Source organism: Nicotiana tabacum, chromosome 6 (assembly GCF_000715075.1).
Source record: "Nicotiana tabacum cultivar K326 chromosome 6, ASM71507v2, whole genome shotgun sequence".
Taxonomy (NCBI): Eukaryota; Viridiplantae; Streptophyta; class Magnoliopsida; order Solanales; family Solanaceae; genus Nicotiana; species Nicotiana tabacum.
Window position 1 is genome coordinate 51,580,094 of NC_134085.1, and position 18,498 is coordinate 51,598,591.

Sequence of the window (18,498 nt, forward strand, 5' to 3'; positions counted from 1 at the left end):
TCAATTACTACTGAGAGCATATCAAAAAGTCTCTTTCCAACATCCCACAATGGGAGATAACAAGAAATATCTGCAGAAGATAATAATTGACTAATGCCAATCCTTATTGGCAATATTCCCTGAATTGAGGCCAGAAGAATGGGCCAAACCATCAAAATGGACAAATACCATTAAAAACCAAATAGAAGTTCAACTTTGGTTCGTTCATTGTATATATGAAGATAAAACCTACATATCAAGAAGTCTCCTTCCAGCATGCCACAAATGGGAGAAAATAAGAAATATCTGCAAAACATAAGAATCAACTAATGTGAATGTTCCTTAAATGAAGCCAGAAGAATGGTCCATACCATCAAATTTTTTGCCATGCCTTCAGTGTAAATATTTCACCAATCAAATGCCTCTACTAAAACCTACTTGGGTTCTCTTACTGAGAACCCGATATAATTGAAACATATAGGACTGGTTTAATAGCTCCGGAAATTGTTAAATTGTAGCCAGGTAAAGTGAAACATATGAAGGAAACAATGCAAAGGAACAAAAACCTAGGCAAAATCATCATCATCTATGTAATCGGGAGATAATCTCTTTCTGGGCAAATGATTCTCGGAAAAGAATTTGTTCTTCAAGTTTATTTTAGTATCCTCTAAAGGTCTATTTAACTTGCTTCTTGGCTTTTGCAAAGGTTTGAAAAATGCAGGTAATGTACTCATAGAAATTTCATTAGGAGTTGATGTTGACAGCGCTTGAGCTTGCGATATCAAATTCAGTTTCTGAATTGAATTTTCCTTCTCGCTGGATTGTTTGCTTGATGACAATGTTGGCAATGATGGTGCTCGTCGTGGAGATGAAAAATTGGACTTTTTCAAAAGTTTTTCTTTGAAATGAGACAATTCTCTATTTTCCACCTTCTGTTTTGGTTTTAGTGTTGATTCAACAGGCACAAGCTTCCCATCCACTTGGTAAGAGAAAACAAAAGAAACCTGCAAATAATACAAAATGAGTATTCCAATTTCAGATAATAGAACAGTAAATAAGACCCCGAGGGACATAAAGGGTTAACTTTGTCTCCTTTTTTGGCTTCATTATGTAACATTAGTAAGTATCCTACAACGAACTTTCACATTGTTCTTAGCTTGAAACTTTGGAGTACGGAAAAGCAGGCCCAAAAAGTTTCTACTCAGTACAAGCTATGGGATCTCCTAGACATGCAATTCACAAAATTTTGTAGTAGTAGAATTCCTAGAAACGTGTAGTTCATGTTGTAAATTGGACTGTAATAAACTGTATCTATAACCATATGATTTAATGAGTTTTGCGAGACATTTAAAATTATTTGAAGCTAAAACTATACTTTAAACCAAAATTTAATCAGAAATATAGATTTTTATACACACACAGACTAGAATTTAAAATGTTACTTTTACTCCTAAACCCTGTACATCGTCTTAATTTTGGTTCCAAAGTTTAAACAACTTGCAAAATTTTCAAGCGGTACTTTTACGGTTTTGTTTGGTATTCATCCATATACCAATACTAAATCTGCCTATACTCCATTGGTCATAATAATCTATCTCAACATTTATTGGAGTATGCCACGTGAGTAGATTTTTGAAGATCTTTTAGTACATTAATAAAATTCAAAAGTTTGACTCTCTATTCAATCCTTTTTTATTTCTTCATTTACTTTTTTGTTACCCAGAACTTATTAAAGGTAAGTTCTACAAAGTGGTGGTTAGACCGTCTATGTTGTATGGGGCAGAGTGTTGGCCAGTCAAAACTCCCAAAGTTGAAAGTTACCGAAATGAGGATGTTGAGATGGATGTGTGGGCACACCAAGTTACATAAGATTAGGAATGAAGTCATTCAAGATAAGGTGGGAGTTGCTCCCGTGGAGGATAAGATACAGAAGGCGAGGCTCGGAAATGTTAAGAGGAGAGGTATAGATGCCCCAATTATGAGGTGTGAGAGGTTGGCCATGGTGGGTATGAGGAGGGGTAGAGATAAGTCAAAGAAGTATTGGGGAGAGATGATTAGGCGGGACATGGCACAGTTGGAGCTTATTGAGGGCATGACCCCTTGATAGGAGGATGTGGAGGTTGAGGATTAGGATAGAAGGTTAGTAATTAGTCGAGCGTGTCTCTTTTTCTTTCTTAGTCCAATAGCATTAGTGTTTGTATGGTTTTGTGTTATTCTTAGATTGATATTGCTACCCACAGTTTGATTGTTATCTTTGCGTCAGCGTTCTTAATATTTTGTGTTCGTTTTATTCTCAAATTGTTTTTACTACCTATTGTTTGATTGCTTTCTTTGACTCAATTTTCTTATTATCTTGAGTTGTTCCTACTTGTCGTTGTGCACCTTCTCTTCTTTTTCAGCCGAGGGTCTATTGGAAACAAGCCTCTGTGCCTTTCCAGGATAGAGGTAAGGTTACGTACATCCCACCCTCCCCAGACTCCACTTGTGGGAATACACTGGGTTTGTTGTACAGGGCGTGGGAGGAGAGGAGGTTGTGGTCTGAGTTCAATGTAATAGCAATTTGACCTCTCTGCTTACCTCGTTTCCTGCTGCAGACTGGAAAATTACATCTGGCACAGATTTTGGGGAAAAATGATGACCCCAACTGGCCAAGTCCTCTTCCTTTGGAGCTCCAATCTGGAAAAGGATGTTTGTTAGCATGAGAACCAAATTACAGAACTGAAACTTGGGCTACAGAAATATAAACCAACCTGTTTCTCCGAGCTTCGTAATGTATGCAGACAACCAGCTACGCCTGCAAATCCCCCAATATCCTCTTGTTCGGGCTGAAGACCCTGAGTGTTGAAATCAGCTATTGGGTTGTCATCTGGCATCACTGCATCTCGTTGGCAGCGGTTGCAGCTCATTTTTTCATGAATCTCAGACCTGTATTGACAGCAGTTGAAATAAATATGAAAGACAATATGCATTTTGGTTATATGAGATATGAAGCTATAGAAGAGCGTAAAGATGAGATTACACTCGGCCATAATAAAATGTCTGAATCTACTTAAATAATCATCGCTCCAACATGAAGGAACATGAGATCTACACAATGTTGAGCTGCCATAAGTAATTTCTCCTATAAAGTTAACCCCGCCGATATAGTGGACAATCTTTCTTCTTATCCAAAGGAAACAGATCAGAGAAAAAGATGAATTCTTAACCATACTTCAATGTGTTCAAATGTTTTTTCCTCATTTGAAAATGCAAAACAGGAAATCGGGTGATAGTGTGTAATTCTCAGAGACATATCCTGCATATAAGCAGTAGTTGCACATAATGCCGCAAACTCAAACTAAATAATTATGATGTGTATACATACACACACACACACACACGTGCGAAGAGTTGTACCCACTGCCTTTAAATCCTCGATCTACCGGGTTTGGAGTCCTCTTCACTTCCACGCTATGGAAGGCCCAACTTCACTGTAACAACTGATAAAAATACTTGAGCCATGCAGGTATTGGAGACTTCTAATGCACTAGCTAATGCAATTTCGCACGGGAACATACCTCACACTATCATGAAATGTGAACAGGTCCCGCAGGTCTTCTGCCGAGAGAAAGTTTCCCTGCAATCACGTATTGGTACCACATTTCAGCAGAAGAGTAAGAAAAGATAAGAGACTCCAAAACAGTACCTGGATATCAGAATCTAATTGTTCCTGCTGAATAACTTTCTGAAGACCTTCCTTTGACATCTGACGCTGGTACACCTGCAAATAAATATAATGCTTCTTCAATGGAGAAGGAGAGCAAATAGGAACTTGTTAAGCAAATGCTTCTAAGCTCGAACAATCAAACCTTTTCTTCAATAGTTCCAGTACTCAAAAACCTATAGATGTAGACCCTTTTCTTTTGTCCATCTCTCCAGACTCTTGCAGCAGCCTGTGGAAGAGTTGGAAAATCTGGAAATTATGTACCTGATGTGCAATATATTCTGGCGTCATTTGGTAATTCTCGGGCAAAAGCTTTCACCTGTTTGTCATTGGCTGGATTCCAATCAGGATCAAACAAAACCAGACGGTTCCCACCGACCAAATTAAGACCACAACCTCCAGCCTTGCTGCTCAACAGAAATGCAAACTCATCCTAAAATATGCACTAAATAAGTCTTGCTAATGCCAAATCTGTGAAAGCATAAAAAAATTAAAGCATAACAACATCCCCATGTACCTTTGTTGGATCATTGAAACGATTAACTAGCTTCTGTCTTTTACTAATTGATATAGTTCCATCAAGTCTTAAGAAGGGATATCTCCTTTCACGGCATAATCGAGAGAAAAGGTCCAGTGTCTGATTATTCACAACTTACACAGTTAGGACAGACGCAAAAGAAAGAAGAGAAAAGTAAAAGTGAGATTTCAGTTACTGACTTATACACTAGAAAAGTTGATTATAGGTAAACAAATAAATAATGATATATAGCAGTGTTCGAATCTTGAAAGCAGGCTGTTGACCTTTGCTATCCTATGAAACAGATGTTATAGTCATCAAAATAGCCTGATTGTCGGACCGATGCTAAAGTTTTACCAGCAGAAATTAAACCAAGTAACTAAAGGAGCTAGAGACTGGATAGATAATACAGCCACTTGATCCGATTACAATTATAGAAATTAGATTATTAATACCGAGAAAAACATTCGGTATTTAAGAGATGAAGATTTGTGGCATGTACCTCAATTTTAGAAAACATAAGAGCACTCGACCAAGAGTTAGAATGGGAAGAACAAAGTTAGCAAATCTGCAAAAGGAAGTGCAATTCCTAGGATTGACTAAATATGGAAATTATACCAGACTGAGGTAATGACACCAAAAGCACTGTCAATAACTATATTCCCTTTCATTTCTAACAATATCCGGACAGAGCCCATCAAAAAATACAAATGCTTTTAGACAGTATAAAAAATGATTTGGTGATCTTAACAGGCCCATTAATTAATGAAAACACTAGTGGCGAGTACATTAAGCCACCCAAAATTCATAATTGTGATCAGAAGCTGAAATTAAAGCCAGAGCAAACTAAACATTCGTTCAAATCAAAGAAAACTAACACATGTAACAGAAAAACTTGTATTTCACATGTCTGATTCTGTTAATAGAGTTACTCCTCGATACCTGTGTGTAGTTGGAAACCAAAACAATCCTATCATCAGTTTTCTGACGAAGTTGAGCCAGTAGCCGGGCTAAGACATGCATTTTCCCTGACAGTTCAACCCACAACCCAGCTCCGCCAGTCCATGAGCCACACCTAGCAGATTATTTGTAAGACTCCTTTATTTGGGAAAAAAGTTGAAGATCAATTTTCAGAGAGACAGTGGGCTAAAACAGCTTACCTTCCAGAAAACATTTCTGGAGGGAAAAAGCGGATGCAGTCCTCAAATCCTGATGTCCCTGGACTTCCACTTCGTATTGTGTCGTATATCAGCTTCAAATATTTGACATTAGTAAGCAACAGTTTTGTTACTTGCAAAACTGACTAAACTCAAAAGGATAATATCATGGTTTTGACTTTGTTGGAGTAGGAACTTTTCGCATTTTAATGTGTTATGAAAGTAATAAGGAAAAGCAGTAAAAGGTTAACACAAGGGGGACAGGACCCCAGGGCCTAGGTCCCGTGTTAAGGAAGCAACACGTGATGTAGGTGTTAGGTGCACGTCAGCCCCTGCGGTAGACAAAGTCTGGTGTTTAAGTTGGAAGGAGGGTCAATTGGCAAACCCATACTCCCCGGAGTTTCTAACCAGTGCGCTGCTGGAGTCAGGCCAGAAACCCACAGGAAATTTCTTCGATATCAAAAAGAAAGGGTCAACAAGAAGAATTATCCTAAAGTTTTGCTCTCCCAAATTCAAATTCTCAGGAATATTCATTTATAGAAGTTACTACAGGCACTGACCATCAACTTAACAAATTCAAAAGGGATAATATCATGGTTTTCGCTATGTTGGCTTAGAAATTTCTTACCTCCTATTTGGGATTACATTCTGCTATGAAAGTAATAAGGATTGAGAAAAAGAAGTAACAAGGTAAAGCAAGGACAATTCAAGAGGTTTATCTTTCCATAATTTTCAATTATAAGGAATTAGTCTTCTATGGGTGCCTATAAGTTACCACCATTAACTTCACCACTATCTTGCAATGGAAGTGCAAAATGCTCTAACACCTACTTTTGTCATAAAGCATTAGTTTCAGGTACATGTTCAAGGTATCAACATGAAGCAATAGTTTCAGGTACAATTCGAGGTATCAACATTAAAGCAATGGTTTTCGGTACATTTTATAAGTATCAGTTGCTATTCTTTAATCTGTTTGTCTTCCTCTAAAAAAGTACGCACACAAAAAAAAAAAGGAAAACCTTGTGGCGTTGCTGGTATCTTAAAAGAAGACCCAATGCCGGTATACTTTTTTTAGACAATAAGCAGTATAGTTGTTACAAATGAATAGACTTGAGAAACTATGAGCCAATGATAGCTCACCTTCGGATGATTGCAAAGCTTCTTCAGAGCTGTTATATAAGCTAAGATTTTTGATTGCTTTGCTTCTTCAGTGATAGCTCGTTTCACCTGTACTTGGTAGTGGTAGAACAAAAACAAACTAAATTATCCTAGAGAAGAGCTAAATGATATAAGTACTCCACATGAGAAAAAGCTACAACAAATAAGAATTGTACATTTTTCGAATGTATAAAATGATTGTACAGATCTGACTGGAGAGGTGTCAACTTGCAACAAACAACTTCGATTATCTGCAGAGTAAAAAGTGATTTCACTCAGAACCTTCAGAAGATCAAAACGCTTACCAACATATAATTACTATCTACATAAATGAGAAGACATTCTTTTTTCTGAACAGGATAAATGAATAAAGATTTTTTGAGGTAAAACTTTTGATTTCTTTTTTACTTGCGTTGCTTTAACACCTAAATAACATTCTTTTCATTTAGTTTTTTTTTTCTTTTTTGTAGTATTGAGTTAACTGTTCTGCTGCACCCCTAAGTCTTCGAGTTAGGAGGAGAACACAGTCAAAAGCTGTATTAAACTCCAAAAAGTCACTTAATAATTCGAGTATAAAAAAGTTATTACTACTCTACTTGGTCCGAATTTTGTCAGTCAAACATACAGGAGACGAAAGAAGTTTGCCCTAGATGCCAAAATCACAACTTGGCGGTTTATCATTTAATTAGTAACTCAAACAACAGTCTACACAAAATAACAGATCCTATAGAGTAGCAAAAAGTGCAATAGATAAAGTCATTGTGCTTCTTCTAATGTCGAATCTTCTTAACACATTCAACACTTCTTCATAATACACTGTGTTACATTAGCTAATGAGTTAAAGATAAGGCATACCTTTGGTGGTAGGTGGTTTGACAATAACGCATTTGTCCTCCTCAAAATAAACTGACAATTAGGAACAAAAAAGGCTGTTAGTAATATGCAGGAAAACACTTCAAATCACCACATGTGAGGGAAAAACGCTTGAAATGAAAACACTTCAAAGCACTTCAAAATACTTAAAGGCTTTAGAATGAACTCACAAGTAAACAACGGACTAAGGTGGGGTAACTCCAGTAAAGGTTCATATTCAGTGAAGTTAGGGTACAACAAACTGTGTGCACCTAATGAAGTGATTGAGCATTGGCCCTGGAAGCTGATATGGAAGTCAAAACTCCCTACAAGGGTCATGTGCTTTACATGGAGAGCCCTCAAAGATGCTATCCGATCCAAGACAATCCATGTAGAAGGAACTTTGTTAGCACCCTTTTAGTCTACCAAACATTTACACATGGAAAGTTTCAGAAGATCAGGAAGTAGATGAGTTCAGCAACTTCCGGCATCTGTTAGGCCTCATGTGTTAGTTTAAAGATTAAGACGTCTGAATCTGAATGCACATCTGAATATTAAGATGTATATTAAGATTAAAACGTCTAAATCTGAATACACATCAATATATGTGTATTACTATCTGAATACTAGATGATTAAGACTATTTGTTTTTTCAACATCTGAATGTAAAAATTTATTTTTATTTAAAAATTAATAAATAGAAAATTCAAAAAAAATACTAATTAATTTAGTATTCTATTAATAAAAAAATTTAAATAATACGAGAGTTGGTGGTGGTGATGGTTAACTGGTGCTTGTGGATGTCGACTAGAGGTTGTGGTTGGTGATGGTTTTGGTTGATGGTGGTAGTTCTAGTCTGGATAGTAGCTAGTGATGATTGATAATGGTAGTTGTGGTTGAGAAAGATAGTGGTGGGTTGTGATGGTTTATAATAGTGGACGATGGCGGCTATGGTTGATGGTAGTGAGAATGGCTGGTGGTGATAGTTCAGATGGGCGGGCGAGTGGCTATGGTTGAGGATAATGGTGGTGGTGTTAGTTGATAATGGTGGGTTGGTGGGTGGCGGAATACAATAATGGTGGGATGGTGGGTGATTGATAATGATGGTAGTGGCAGCTTGGATGGTGATGGTCGATGATGGTGGTTAAGAGCCAGTTTGGCCAAGCTTCTGGGAGGCCAGAAGTACTTTTTGAAAAATTTGAGTTGTTTGGCCAATACAGAAAAGTACTTTTTGCCAGCAGCAGAAGCAGTTTTTCTACTTTTGGGAAGAAGCAGAAAATTCTAGCTTCTTCCAAGAAGCAGAAGCAGAAGTAGAAAATTAATTTATTCAAGACAAAACTATCCTCACCATAAATTTATATTTTCCAAATTATCCTTTACTAATTTAAGTTTTTTCTTTTCATTTTTGTTTCTAGTTTTTACCATCCTATTAAAATTAAAGATATCATATATATGAATCATATTGTAACTTTTCAAATTTTTTATTGACTTTTTGTTTTTGATCTTTTCTTTATGTAATGTCTCGTAACTTTCCAAATTATCTTCTTCTTTTTTCATACTAAAGCAAATTATCTGCATCCTCTTTGGATTATCAATTCTCTTCCTACAAATAATTATTTATAATTTCTTCTATTATATGCTATTAGTTCCCGAATCTTTAAAACAGTTATCAAATCTGATTTGTGAAAATGACCTACAAATAGGTAATAAATTTACAATTGCATTGCATAATCTATCTATATATTATTAAAAGAAGAAGAAAATGCATCCAGATTTAGTCAAGTGGCAGCCTCACAATAGGCCACTTGGCATTTTAGGACAAAGTTAGTAAGGTTAGGTAATAATTAGTTTCTTTTTGAATTTAAATTTTTTTTTTAAAATAAATTATACATTATGTGTTGTTAATAATTAGTTACTCTTTTTGAATTAGAATTTAAACATACTAAACTATTTCTTTTACGATTTTTTTAATATATTTAAAATTATTTTTATCTTACGCTCAATGCCATCTTTCAAGGTTGACACTCAAAATCATTTAGTTACAACAACCATGGCTATACATAATTTCATCCGACAACATTTTTTTACCGATAAAGAATTCAACTATTATGCTAATGAAGACATTACCGCAAAGATTGATGAAGGAGATCAGCCTTATGATATTTCTTTAGAAATGCGAGGCAAGTCTTCTACTAATATTGAAGTGTTGTGTGATAGAAGTAGAGATGAAATTGTTGAGAAGTATTATCATGTGCGAGTGACTTTACTTATTATTTCATGATGGATTATCAATATATAGTAATTTGTGGATAGACTTCTAATTTATACTGAATGATGTTATTTTAATGATTCAAATCATCAAATAAAAATAAGTAATTATACTAGATAATATAATATACTTTAGTATAACTATATATGTAAAATTGATTTAAATCTTTAATATGTTTTTTTACTTTATGTTTTATATTTTAATTAAATAAAATATAAAAATAATAAAAGTCTCTTACGATAAATATTTAAGTTCATTTTTTTGTTTAAAAGAATTATACGACCTTGGTACTATCCTTTTTGGTAATTTGACACTCAAAAGCACTTTTTGAAATGATTGGCCAAACACAAATTATTTACCAAATGTTTCAAAAAGTACTTTTTAAATGAATTGGCCAAACACAAACAGTTTTTTTTCAAAAGTACTTTTTAAAAAAGTACTTTTTAAAATAAGCAGATTTTGGCAGCTTGGCCAAACGGGCTCTAAGTATGGTGGCGGTCGATACTGGTGGTTGAGTATGGTGGTGATCTAAGTTGCTCCCACACGGCAGTTTAGGTACCGCACCCATGTAGACACGACAGTAATATGAGTGTGGGTATGGGATCCGCACGAGATACAATTTGATTCTCGAAATCAGAACCAAAACTAGGGTAAATTTGAAGAAAATAGCATACATTATCTAGGAAATTAATCCTTTACTTATCTACAACTTGAGAATAAAAAAGAAATCCACAATTTACAAGCTATACATAAGTATTCCATAAAATTTCTCATAATTTAGAGATATTTTTATATTTTTCTTTTTTTGAATTATTTTTAGCAGGATCCCCGCACCCAGTGTTGTGAAGAGCATGAAGCGAGGAAAAGCAACAAGCCCCTTTTCGCTTAAAGCGAGAAGCGAAGCACTTGCTTTTTTGAAGTGAAGCGGAATTTTAAAATAAATATTGCATAGACAACACATGTAACTGTAAGCAAATGTTCAACACTTCAATGTAAAAATTAAAGAGTAGCATCAATTAAAGCACAAAATGAACATCCTATTCTTCTACAAGATTGTCAAATTCTTGTATTCCATTATGATTATTATATTGCTCGTCATCTTCTTCAACTTCTTCTTCTTCATCAACTAGGGACAAAGTAGCTACTTCTTTTCCCTTCCTCTGTGAACAAGATTGTCAAATTCTTGTATTCCATTATCATTATTATATTGCTCGTCATCTTCTTCAACTTCTTCTTCTTCATCAACTAGGGACAAAGTAGCTACTTCTTTTCCCTTCCTCTGTGAACTTGAATTTGAGGTACTCCCCCTCAAACCATAAATCCTCTCCCTAATTCCACGCGCCTCCGCAACATCACCCCAAGTGAAATCAGAAGTTTCCTCAAATACTTCTTCATTTGCATGATCTTCCGGGAGACTCCAGTTAGCCATTCATTAGCATCATCGATGTTGTCCAAACTAATTGGATCAATTACACTACGAGCTTTGTAATGACGCCTCAATGTTATGTCAGTGTTGTGAAGAGCGTGAAGTGAGGAAAAGCGACAAGCCCCTTTTCGCTTAAAGCGAGAAGCGAAGCGCTCGCTTTTTTGAAGTGAAGCGGAGTTTTTTTTTAAAAATATTGAAATAAATACTGCATAGACAACACATGTAATTTTACGCAAATGTTCAATACTTCAACATAAAAACTAAAGAGTAGCATCAATTAAAGTACAAAATGAGCATCCTATTGTTCTACAAGATTAAAGCATTTCGCTGCAATTTATCACTGAAATAGTGAAAGAAAAAGAAGAAGATGAAGAAGAGAATGAGAAAAAGAACTGAAGGGAAAAAAAATTGCTCAGCATTTCGCTGCTATTTTGGGGGAAGGATGAGGAGATCACATACCTGGGCTTGAACTTGATAAATTTTTTAAATTTTTAACGTTGACAGCCTTAATATATAGAAGCGCTCATGTAACGACCCGACCGGTCGTTTTGAGCTTTTGTACTTTGATCGCCAGTTCTCGGGCATGACTTGCCCCGTGTAACGTATTATGACTGATGTAGATCGTTGGTTTTGGTTTCCAGGAAAAATCGGAATGAATTTGAAGGAACAGTCTCAGTTGAAAGCTTTGAATTTGAAAGGTTGACTAAGAGTTGACATATTTGTATATGAGCTCGGATCAGAAATTTTATGATTTGGATAGTTTCGTTGGGTGATTTATGACTTAGAAGCGCGATCGGAATGCATTTTGGAAGTCCGTGGAAGGATTTGGCTTGAATTGGCAAAGTTAGTATTTTGGCGAATTCCGGTTGATAGGTGAGATTTTGATCCGAGGGTCGGAATGGAATTCCGAGAGTTGTTATAGATTCGTTATGTTATTTGTGATGTGTGTGCAAAATTTTAGGTCATTTGGACGTTGTTTGGTCGACTTTTTGATCGAATTCGGATTTCAGAAGTTTTGGAATTCTTAGGCTTGAATCCAAGGATGATTTGATGTTTTGATGTTGTTTTGAGCGTTTCGAAGGTTGGAACAAGTTTGAATTATGTTTTAGGGTGTGTTGGCATGTTTGGTCGGGGTCCCATGAGTCTCGGATAAGTTTTGGAAGAGTTTTTGGAAGATTTTGTCGTTTTGAGCATAAGCATATAATGATCCAAAGATCCATTTTTAGTTCTAGAGATCGACATTTGATTTCGAGACTTCCGGAATTTTGATAATGAATTATAGGACTTATCTGGAAATTTTGGTCTAATTTCATCAAGTCGCGATTGGGTTTTTGACACGAAACATGAGTTAATTGTTTAACGAGCGAAATGGGTATTGAACTGAGCAAATGAGCTCCGAATTGAGTTTCGACTGAAGGGCTATGTTCGTATTATTATTTGTGACTCATAGGAACAAGAATCATCGAATTCCGAGTTCGTATGATGGAGTTAGAGCCTTTTTAGTGAAAAGAAAAGTTACTGCAATTTTCTGGGCAGTTTCTGTATTTTTCGCACGTGTGAATAGTAACCGCGAAAATTTCTGGACAGTGTATGATTCGGGCAGTCCGAGAGTTTTTTCATTTTTTGAGCGATGGAGCTCGGATTGAAGCGATTTTCGAAGCGATTTTCACCATATGGATTGGAAGCAATAAATGCTCGCTTAGATGCAATCACAAAGGATTTAGCAAATTCGAAGGCCGATTCTGAATCAACTAAAAGTACCAGTCATAATCGAGATTGGAAGGGTAAAACTGGAGTGGCAGGAAGGTCAGGATCAGAAATCAGAGGAAGTTCCAGCGTTCCTAGATATACAAAGTTGGATTTCCCACGTATTAGTGGCCAAGAGGACCCTTTGGGATGGTTGACAAGTGCGAACACTTCTTTCGACACCAGCAAACTGCAGAAGAACAAAAGGTTTGAACTTGCTTCTTTTCATTTGAAGGGGTATGTACAATTCTGGTTCCTTCAACTAGAGACAGATATGCCTCAATCGTCTTGGGATGAGTTCAAAGGTCAATATTACCTTCGTTTTGGGCCACCAATCAGAAGTTAGAAGTTGGTAGAATTGGCTAAGTTGTGTCAGGTCGGGTCTGTGGCAGATTACGAGGAAAAGTTTGAGCAATTGATTTTGCAGGAGTCGCAAAAAATTTGAACTTTATATCAATAGTCTTGCTAACTATAAAGAAACTGAAGTGGAGTTGCATAATCCTCTAGATTTGGCTACGGCACTGAGTATGTCCCGGCTTTATGAACACAAGGGACGACCCCTTCATTTGATTATCATATGTCCGTAGATTAAAGACCGTAGATATCCCACCTCAACAACACACCAGATTTGTAAAGAAATTGACCATATCTAAGATGGAGGAAAGATGCCTTAAGGGACTCTTTGTTTTACTTGTTATGAACCATTTACCCGGGGACATCAATGCAAGAAATTATTCTGGATTGAATCTTTATCGGAAAAGGAAAAAGAATCTGACGCACAAGAGTCAAATCCTTGCACTGATTTGACTACCAACAACACTTTCCACATTTCTCGCTTGAGCAAGCGCGATTTGAAGAAGGGGAGTAATGTTAGCACCCCCCCCTTTAGCCTACCAAACATTTACACATTGGAAGTTTCAGATCAGGAAGTAGATGAGTTCAGCAACTTCATGCATCTAATAGTTATGTTCATATATTTCCTGTAGTAATTATTAGTAGTAGCGGTTATCAGTAGTAAGCCACTTTCTCATTTCAGTTGTGTTAGGAAGTTATTTCCCAATTTTTAGGTGGGTGGTTAATCCATCAGTGTTTTTATTTAAAGTTATTTGAATTCAGTGAAAGGTAGATAAAAAATTATTCCAGACTTGGAGTACTTTAACTCAAGAGATTGCAGGTTCTTTCTTAACGATCCAGCACCATAGGTCGCAAAAAGAAAACCTCTTCCCAAACTCCTAATTTACTCCATATTAACTCTGATTTGGTACGCATCATCCCATAACTAGATCCGAACTAGCAGGGGAGCGTAACAAACTTTCAGCTGGTGAATAGATGCTATATGTGCAAAGACAATTCAGAATCAGTCAACCACCTATTTTTGCATTGTACAGTGGCTGCTGATCTAAGGCACATGTTCCTATCAGTTTTTGCATTAGTTGAACAATTCCGTAGAATATAAAGGAAAAAGTTGAAAGTTGGAGCTTTTGAAAAGCTGACAGAACCATCAAGAAAATCTGGCAGGTGACCCTAACATGTATTTTATGGTGTATCTGGACAGAAAGAAATCACATATGCTTTTGATGTCATTTCAACTCCTAACTGTTCCTTGAAATCTAGGTAAATGATAAATCTTTTCAGTTGGAGCAACTTAACCCCTGTAAATGATGGCATCCCCCTTCTAGATTTCACTAGTTCTCTTACTTTGGCATACAAACCAACTTTTTGGTCTTGGTTAACTCCCTGTTCTAGATATATGAATTCTTGTAATAGGAGCTAACCAAACTTCTTTTGTACTCTTTTGCCCCTTCTTGATTCCACTGATATAACACCTTACTTCATCAGGAAAAAAAAAATCAGTACATGTAGCATTTACCAGATTTTAGGTCCCTAACATGTTGCTTTAGTCAAGAGACAGGCATCAAATTCTGTAAGGAGTATGATTTCCTAGTCAAATCCAATTTGCACTAACTTTTACTAATTAATTTCTGTCATGTCTGATTATATTTCATTTCTGAATATTTTCGATTTTCCCGAATTTAATGATTTAATCTTTTGCTTCCAAAAGGAAAATAAAAAGATTATGGACTGGTTTCAAGCCTTCTGAGTCCATAGAGTGATATTTCCATCATATATCTATCTTCTACACTGGATTTTTGGGTGTAGAATTGCTAAGCAGCGAATAGACTAGTCAAAATTCTGACACCGCATGCTTTTCAGTGAAAAACTTGCCTGATTAACTTTGGAACTTAATTCAGCAGAGCGGTCAGATCCTAATTTCTTCTCTTCCTCGACAGCAGTGGGTTCCCTACCACAAATTATTGGTGCCTACAAACAGTTGGATAAAAAAACACAATTAGATTAAATACTTATATACTGAAAGAAAGAGTAACAACCAATATATTTCTCCTTACCCCGAAAAATATATTTGTCCTTACCCAGAGAAAAAAAGATAAGATGGAGTGTGCATTCAATGCTGATATGATAAAAAGCTTATGTTGTTCCTTAACCCCACAAAGTTGTGGGAAAAGAATAAGGACACTAGAATTCACGTTAACTTTCTGTGTAGTCAAGTAGTAAGCTCACCTCATAATAACGCCGAAAGTGTGCAGCATCGCCCAAGATACCAGGATTGGTGAAATTAACCATAGCATAAAACTCTTCTAGATCATTCTGCATGAAAGAAAAATGCATCAAACAGCAAAAACAGATTGTGTTAATAACAGATATTAAAGGAAAAGTCTGATAGGATCTCACTTGCATTGGTGTCCCTGATAGCAGAACCCGGCGCTTGCAAGCTAAAGCAGCCAACGCCTAATCACAAGTTTTTAATTGGGCTCAACAAAGATTCTAATTCATCCACAAAAGGAAATCTAGGTCATCAGAATAAGTAAATATGTCTTACTCGATTAGTCAGCGTTTGATCATTTTTCAGTCTGTGAGCCTCATCACATATGAGAAGGTCACATGATCCAGAATTACTAAATTTTGAAGAATGCATTCGAAATGTCTCGTAGGAAACAATTAAGACCTGCAAGAACATTATATGAATTGATAATCCTTAGCCATAATTGCAAATTGGATAGGTCAGAAAAAATACCTCTAAATTACTAAGTGGATTAATAAAACTTTCTATGCCAGACACAACATCATCTCTGGTGCTTTCACATAAAGCAACAAGCTTTACTCTTTCTCCAACCCACTTATTGATTTCCGCCTCCCAATTACTAACGAGACTGGTAGGGGTCACAACTATTGCCTTCCTGACCATTGGTTTTCCATCAAATCCCTGGCGAAGAAGAGTGTAAAGTAGAGTGATTGATTGCAGAGTTTTCCCTAAACTGCACAAAAACACAAAAAGCAGCTAGTAAGCAAAACAAAATACCTAAGCCTGCTCAACTTAGAGGCACGAAGTACGGGAGAATAATCAGAAACAATTTACCCCATATCATCAGCTAAAATGCACCCATTAATGTTGAAGGTACTAAGTGCACCCGAGACACAGTCAAACATGAACTGGACCCCTTCCCTGCAAGTAAAATCAAGTATAGTCTTTAAATGACTTAGATGCTGCATGCATGCTAAAAAAAATCAAATTTAAGAGTTTCTCAGTGTTGCTTAGGGCGTTTGAAATGCATTTAAAAGAGACTGGATACTACAATGGTGTTAAAGATTAAGTAGAAGGTTGAAGTTCAGCAAATAATATAAATATTCTTTTAGGAGTTATGACAAGGAGCGAACATTTATCAACTTACTGATGCATATCACCAGCATAATGTTGCAAATTCAACATGAATATCATGAACTAAATGGCACAAAGTAACCTAATCAGACAATATGAGGAATCTTTTGAGGGCATCATACTAAGATACATTCAAGTCCATAGCTTCCAATTTTAACATTGCCCTTTCATTCATGCACTTAATTCAACATTGCACCATTAAATATCACATGCAAATAATCAAATACACTCTATATCATGAAGTACCTTTGATGAGGACGAAGGAACTTAACAAGCAATGGATCCACAATTATAGGTACTAAATTACAGCCTTCCTCCACAATTTCTTCAGGCTGCCACAACACCAAAGCTTCAACACCAGGTGGCAGTTCTACATTTTCTTCCACCGCATCTATCTCAGCAGCTTCTGGAGCGTGCAGCCTGTTTGTAATTGCAAGCAACACTGGCCTTGTTGACCCCCATGGCACAAACCTTTTACGAGCACAAAGACGACGGGATAGATGCTCATTGGTACTACTGTAACCATTGGAGCTTGGAGGTTTGAATGGCTTTCGGAGATTGGCTGCTGCATCTGTCACTGAATAGACTCGTGGAAGTAGGGATTGTCTTTTCACAATAAGGTTACCCCTGATTTCATCACAATCAGGATATCTTAGATCCATGTTATAAGATTCCTAAATAGTTTCCCTTCAGCATTAGTGATCTATCAGAATTCAAAAAGTATTAATTCATTTTGCACAAAAAGTGAAATGTGCATTCTAATAACTCTGCAGGAAAGTCTTGAATCAGAACATTGGTACAAACTTCAAATTGTATAGAGCTGCTGTTAGAGTTCCCCCTAATTTGCCTAAAAGACAAATTTATTTAGTACTTCCTCCGTCCCAATTTATAAGATATTGTTTGACCGAGTTTAAGAAAGACATAAAGACTTTTGAAATTTTGTGGTAGGAAACAAGCCATAAATACTTGTGTGGCTAAAAATCATCTAATTGCGGAAAAAATAGGAAGTTTAATGCTAAATTATTTCTAAATATAGAAACGTGTCATTCTTCTTGGGACAGACTAAAAAGAAAATAGCATCACATAAATTGGGACAGAGGGAGCACTTGGCCAAACTCAGTAGAAGGGAAATAGAAGATTCATATAACCGTCCCTAACTAGTTTGGGATTTAGGCATAGTTAATCCATATTTAACTGCTACTCTCAGAACTCCTCGCTGACATGAGCCAGGCGATTGACAAAATAAACAGCTTCTGTCACAATAACATATGAATAACTGCGAAACCCTAATTTAACCAAAGGTCTCCACCATACTCGAAGAGCAGTCTTATCCACCTACTACTTATATGCTAGGTCTTTGCAAGCAAAGAATAAATGAATAATTGACTCTACCTCACAAGAGCATCAACATTTTGCGATTTTCGATCTTCATCAGGCGAACTGGTACCTGCGTGAGATTCTACACTATGGTCATCATCGCCGCTATTAGATTCGAAATCGTTGTTATCATCGGCCTCGCAAAGGAATTCATCGCTCGAATCATCACGTTCTGAAGCCGAAAGAGCCTCCTCCTCGGCCTCCATTACTCGTCTTTACTCTTTCAGAAGCTGCTCTCTGCTTAAGGCTTTTGAATCTTTCGATTTTGGCGGTAAGTCGAAGAGATCGGGAGAAAAACGTACCTAACAAGTTTCCAGTAATTGCAAACTTAGAGCCCGTTTGGACATACAAAAATTTTCCTTTTTTTCAAAAACAAATTTTAAAATGATGTTTGGTTATTAAATTCTTACCAATTTTTTCTTTTTCACTTAAAAATGGGAATTTGCTAATTTTTAGTTTTATAAATTTACCCTATATTTTTAAAATTTATAAAATGACCCCATTAGTTTTTCATCTTTAGCAGATACATTTTTAGCGACTAGTGGTAGAACATCAGTCCTAGTTGATATTTGAACTCT

General features: G+C 36.3%; 1 protein-coding gene across 1 annotated transcript; it reads right to left on the reverse strand.

Annotated features, from left to right (window-relative positions):
• Window positions 1–284: 284 nt before the first annotated feature.
• On the reverse strand, window positions 285–18,241 carry LOC107822142 (protein CHROMATIN REMODELING 25-like). Its single transcript, XM_075254733.1, has 21 exons — window positions 17,936–18,241; window positions 16,790–17,170; window positions 16,244–16,330; window positions 15,902–16,142; window positions 15,707–15,832; window positions 15,559–15,615; window positions 15,388–15,474; window positions 15,034–15,129; window positions 7,370–7,420; window positions 6,691–6,765; window positions 6,497–6,583; window positions 5,360–5,451; window positions 5,142–5,274; window positions 4,200–4,319; window positions 4,002–4,115; window positions 3,828–3,911; window positions 3,665–3,739; window positions 3,537–3,595; window positions 2,730–2,904; window positions 2,557–2,655; window positions 285–983 (listed from the first exon to the last, which is right to left on the reverse strand). The coding sequence occupies exons 1-21, from the start codon at window positions 18,124–18,126 to the stop codon at window positions 546–548; spliced, it is 2,868 nt and encodes a 955-aa protein (XP_075110834.1). The 5' UTR covers window positions 18,127–18,241; the 3' UTR covers window positions 285–545.
• Window positions 18,242–18,498: the final 257 nt, after the last annotated feature.

Bases quoted from the DNA above. Each gene is read 5' to 3' on its own strand.
- LOC107822142 (XM_075254733.1), bottom strand. From the start codon at position 18,126: ATGGAGGCCGAGGAGGAGGCTCTTTCGGCTTCAGAACGTGATGATTCG. The intron at 4,116-4,199 runs GTACATGGGGAT...TGCATATTTTAG, and splicing joins GTTTCAATGATCCAACAAAG to GATGAGTTTGCATTTCTGTT. The intron at 3,912-4,001 runs GTGAAAGCTTTT...ACTCTTCCACAG, and splicing joins ATCCAGCCAATGACAAACAG to GCTGCTGCAAGAGTCTGGAG.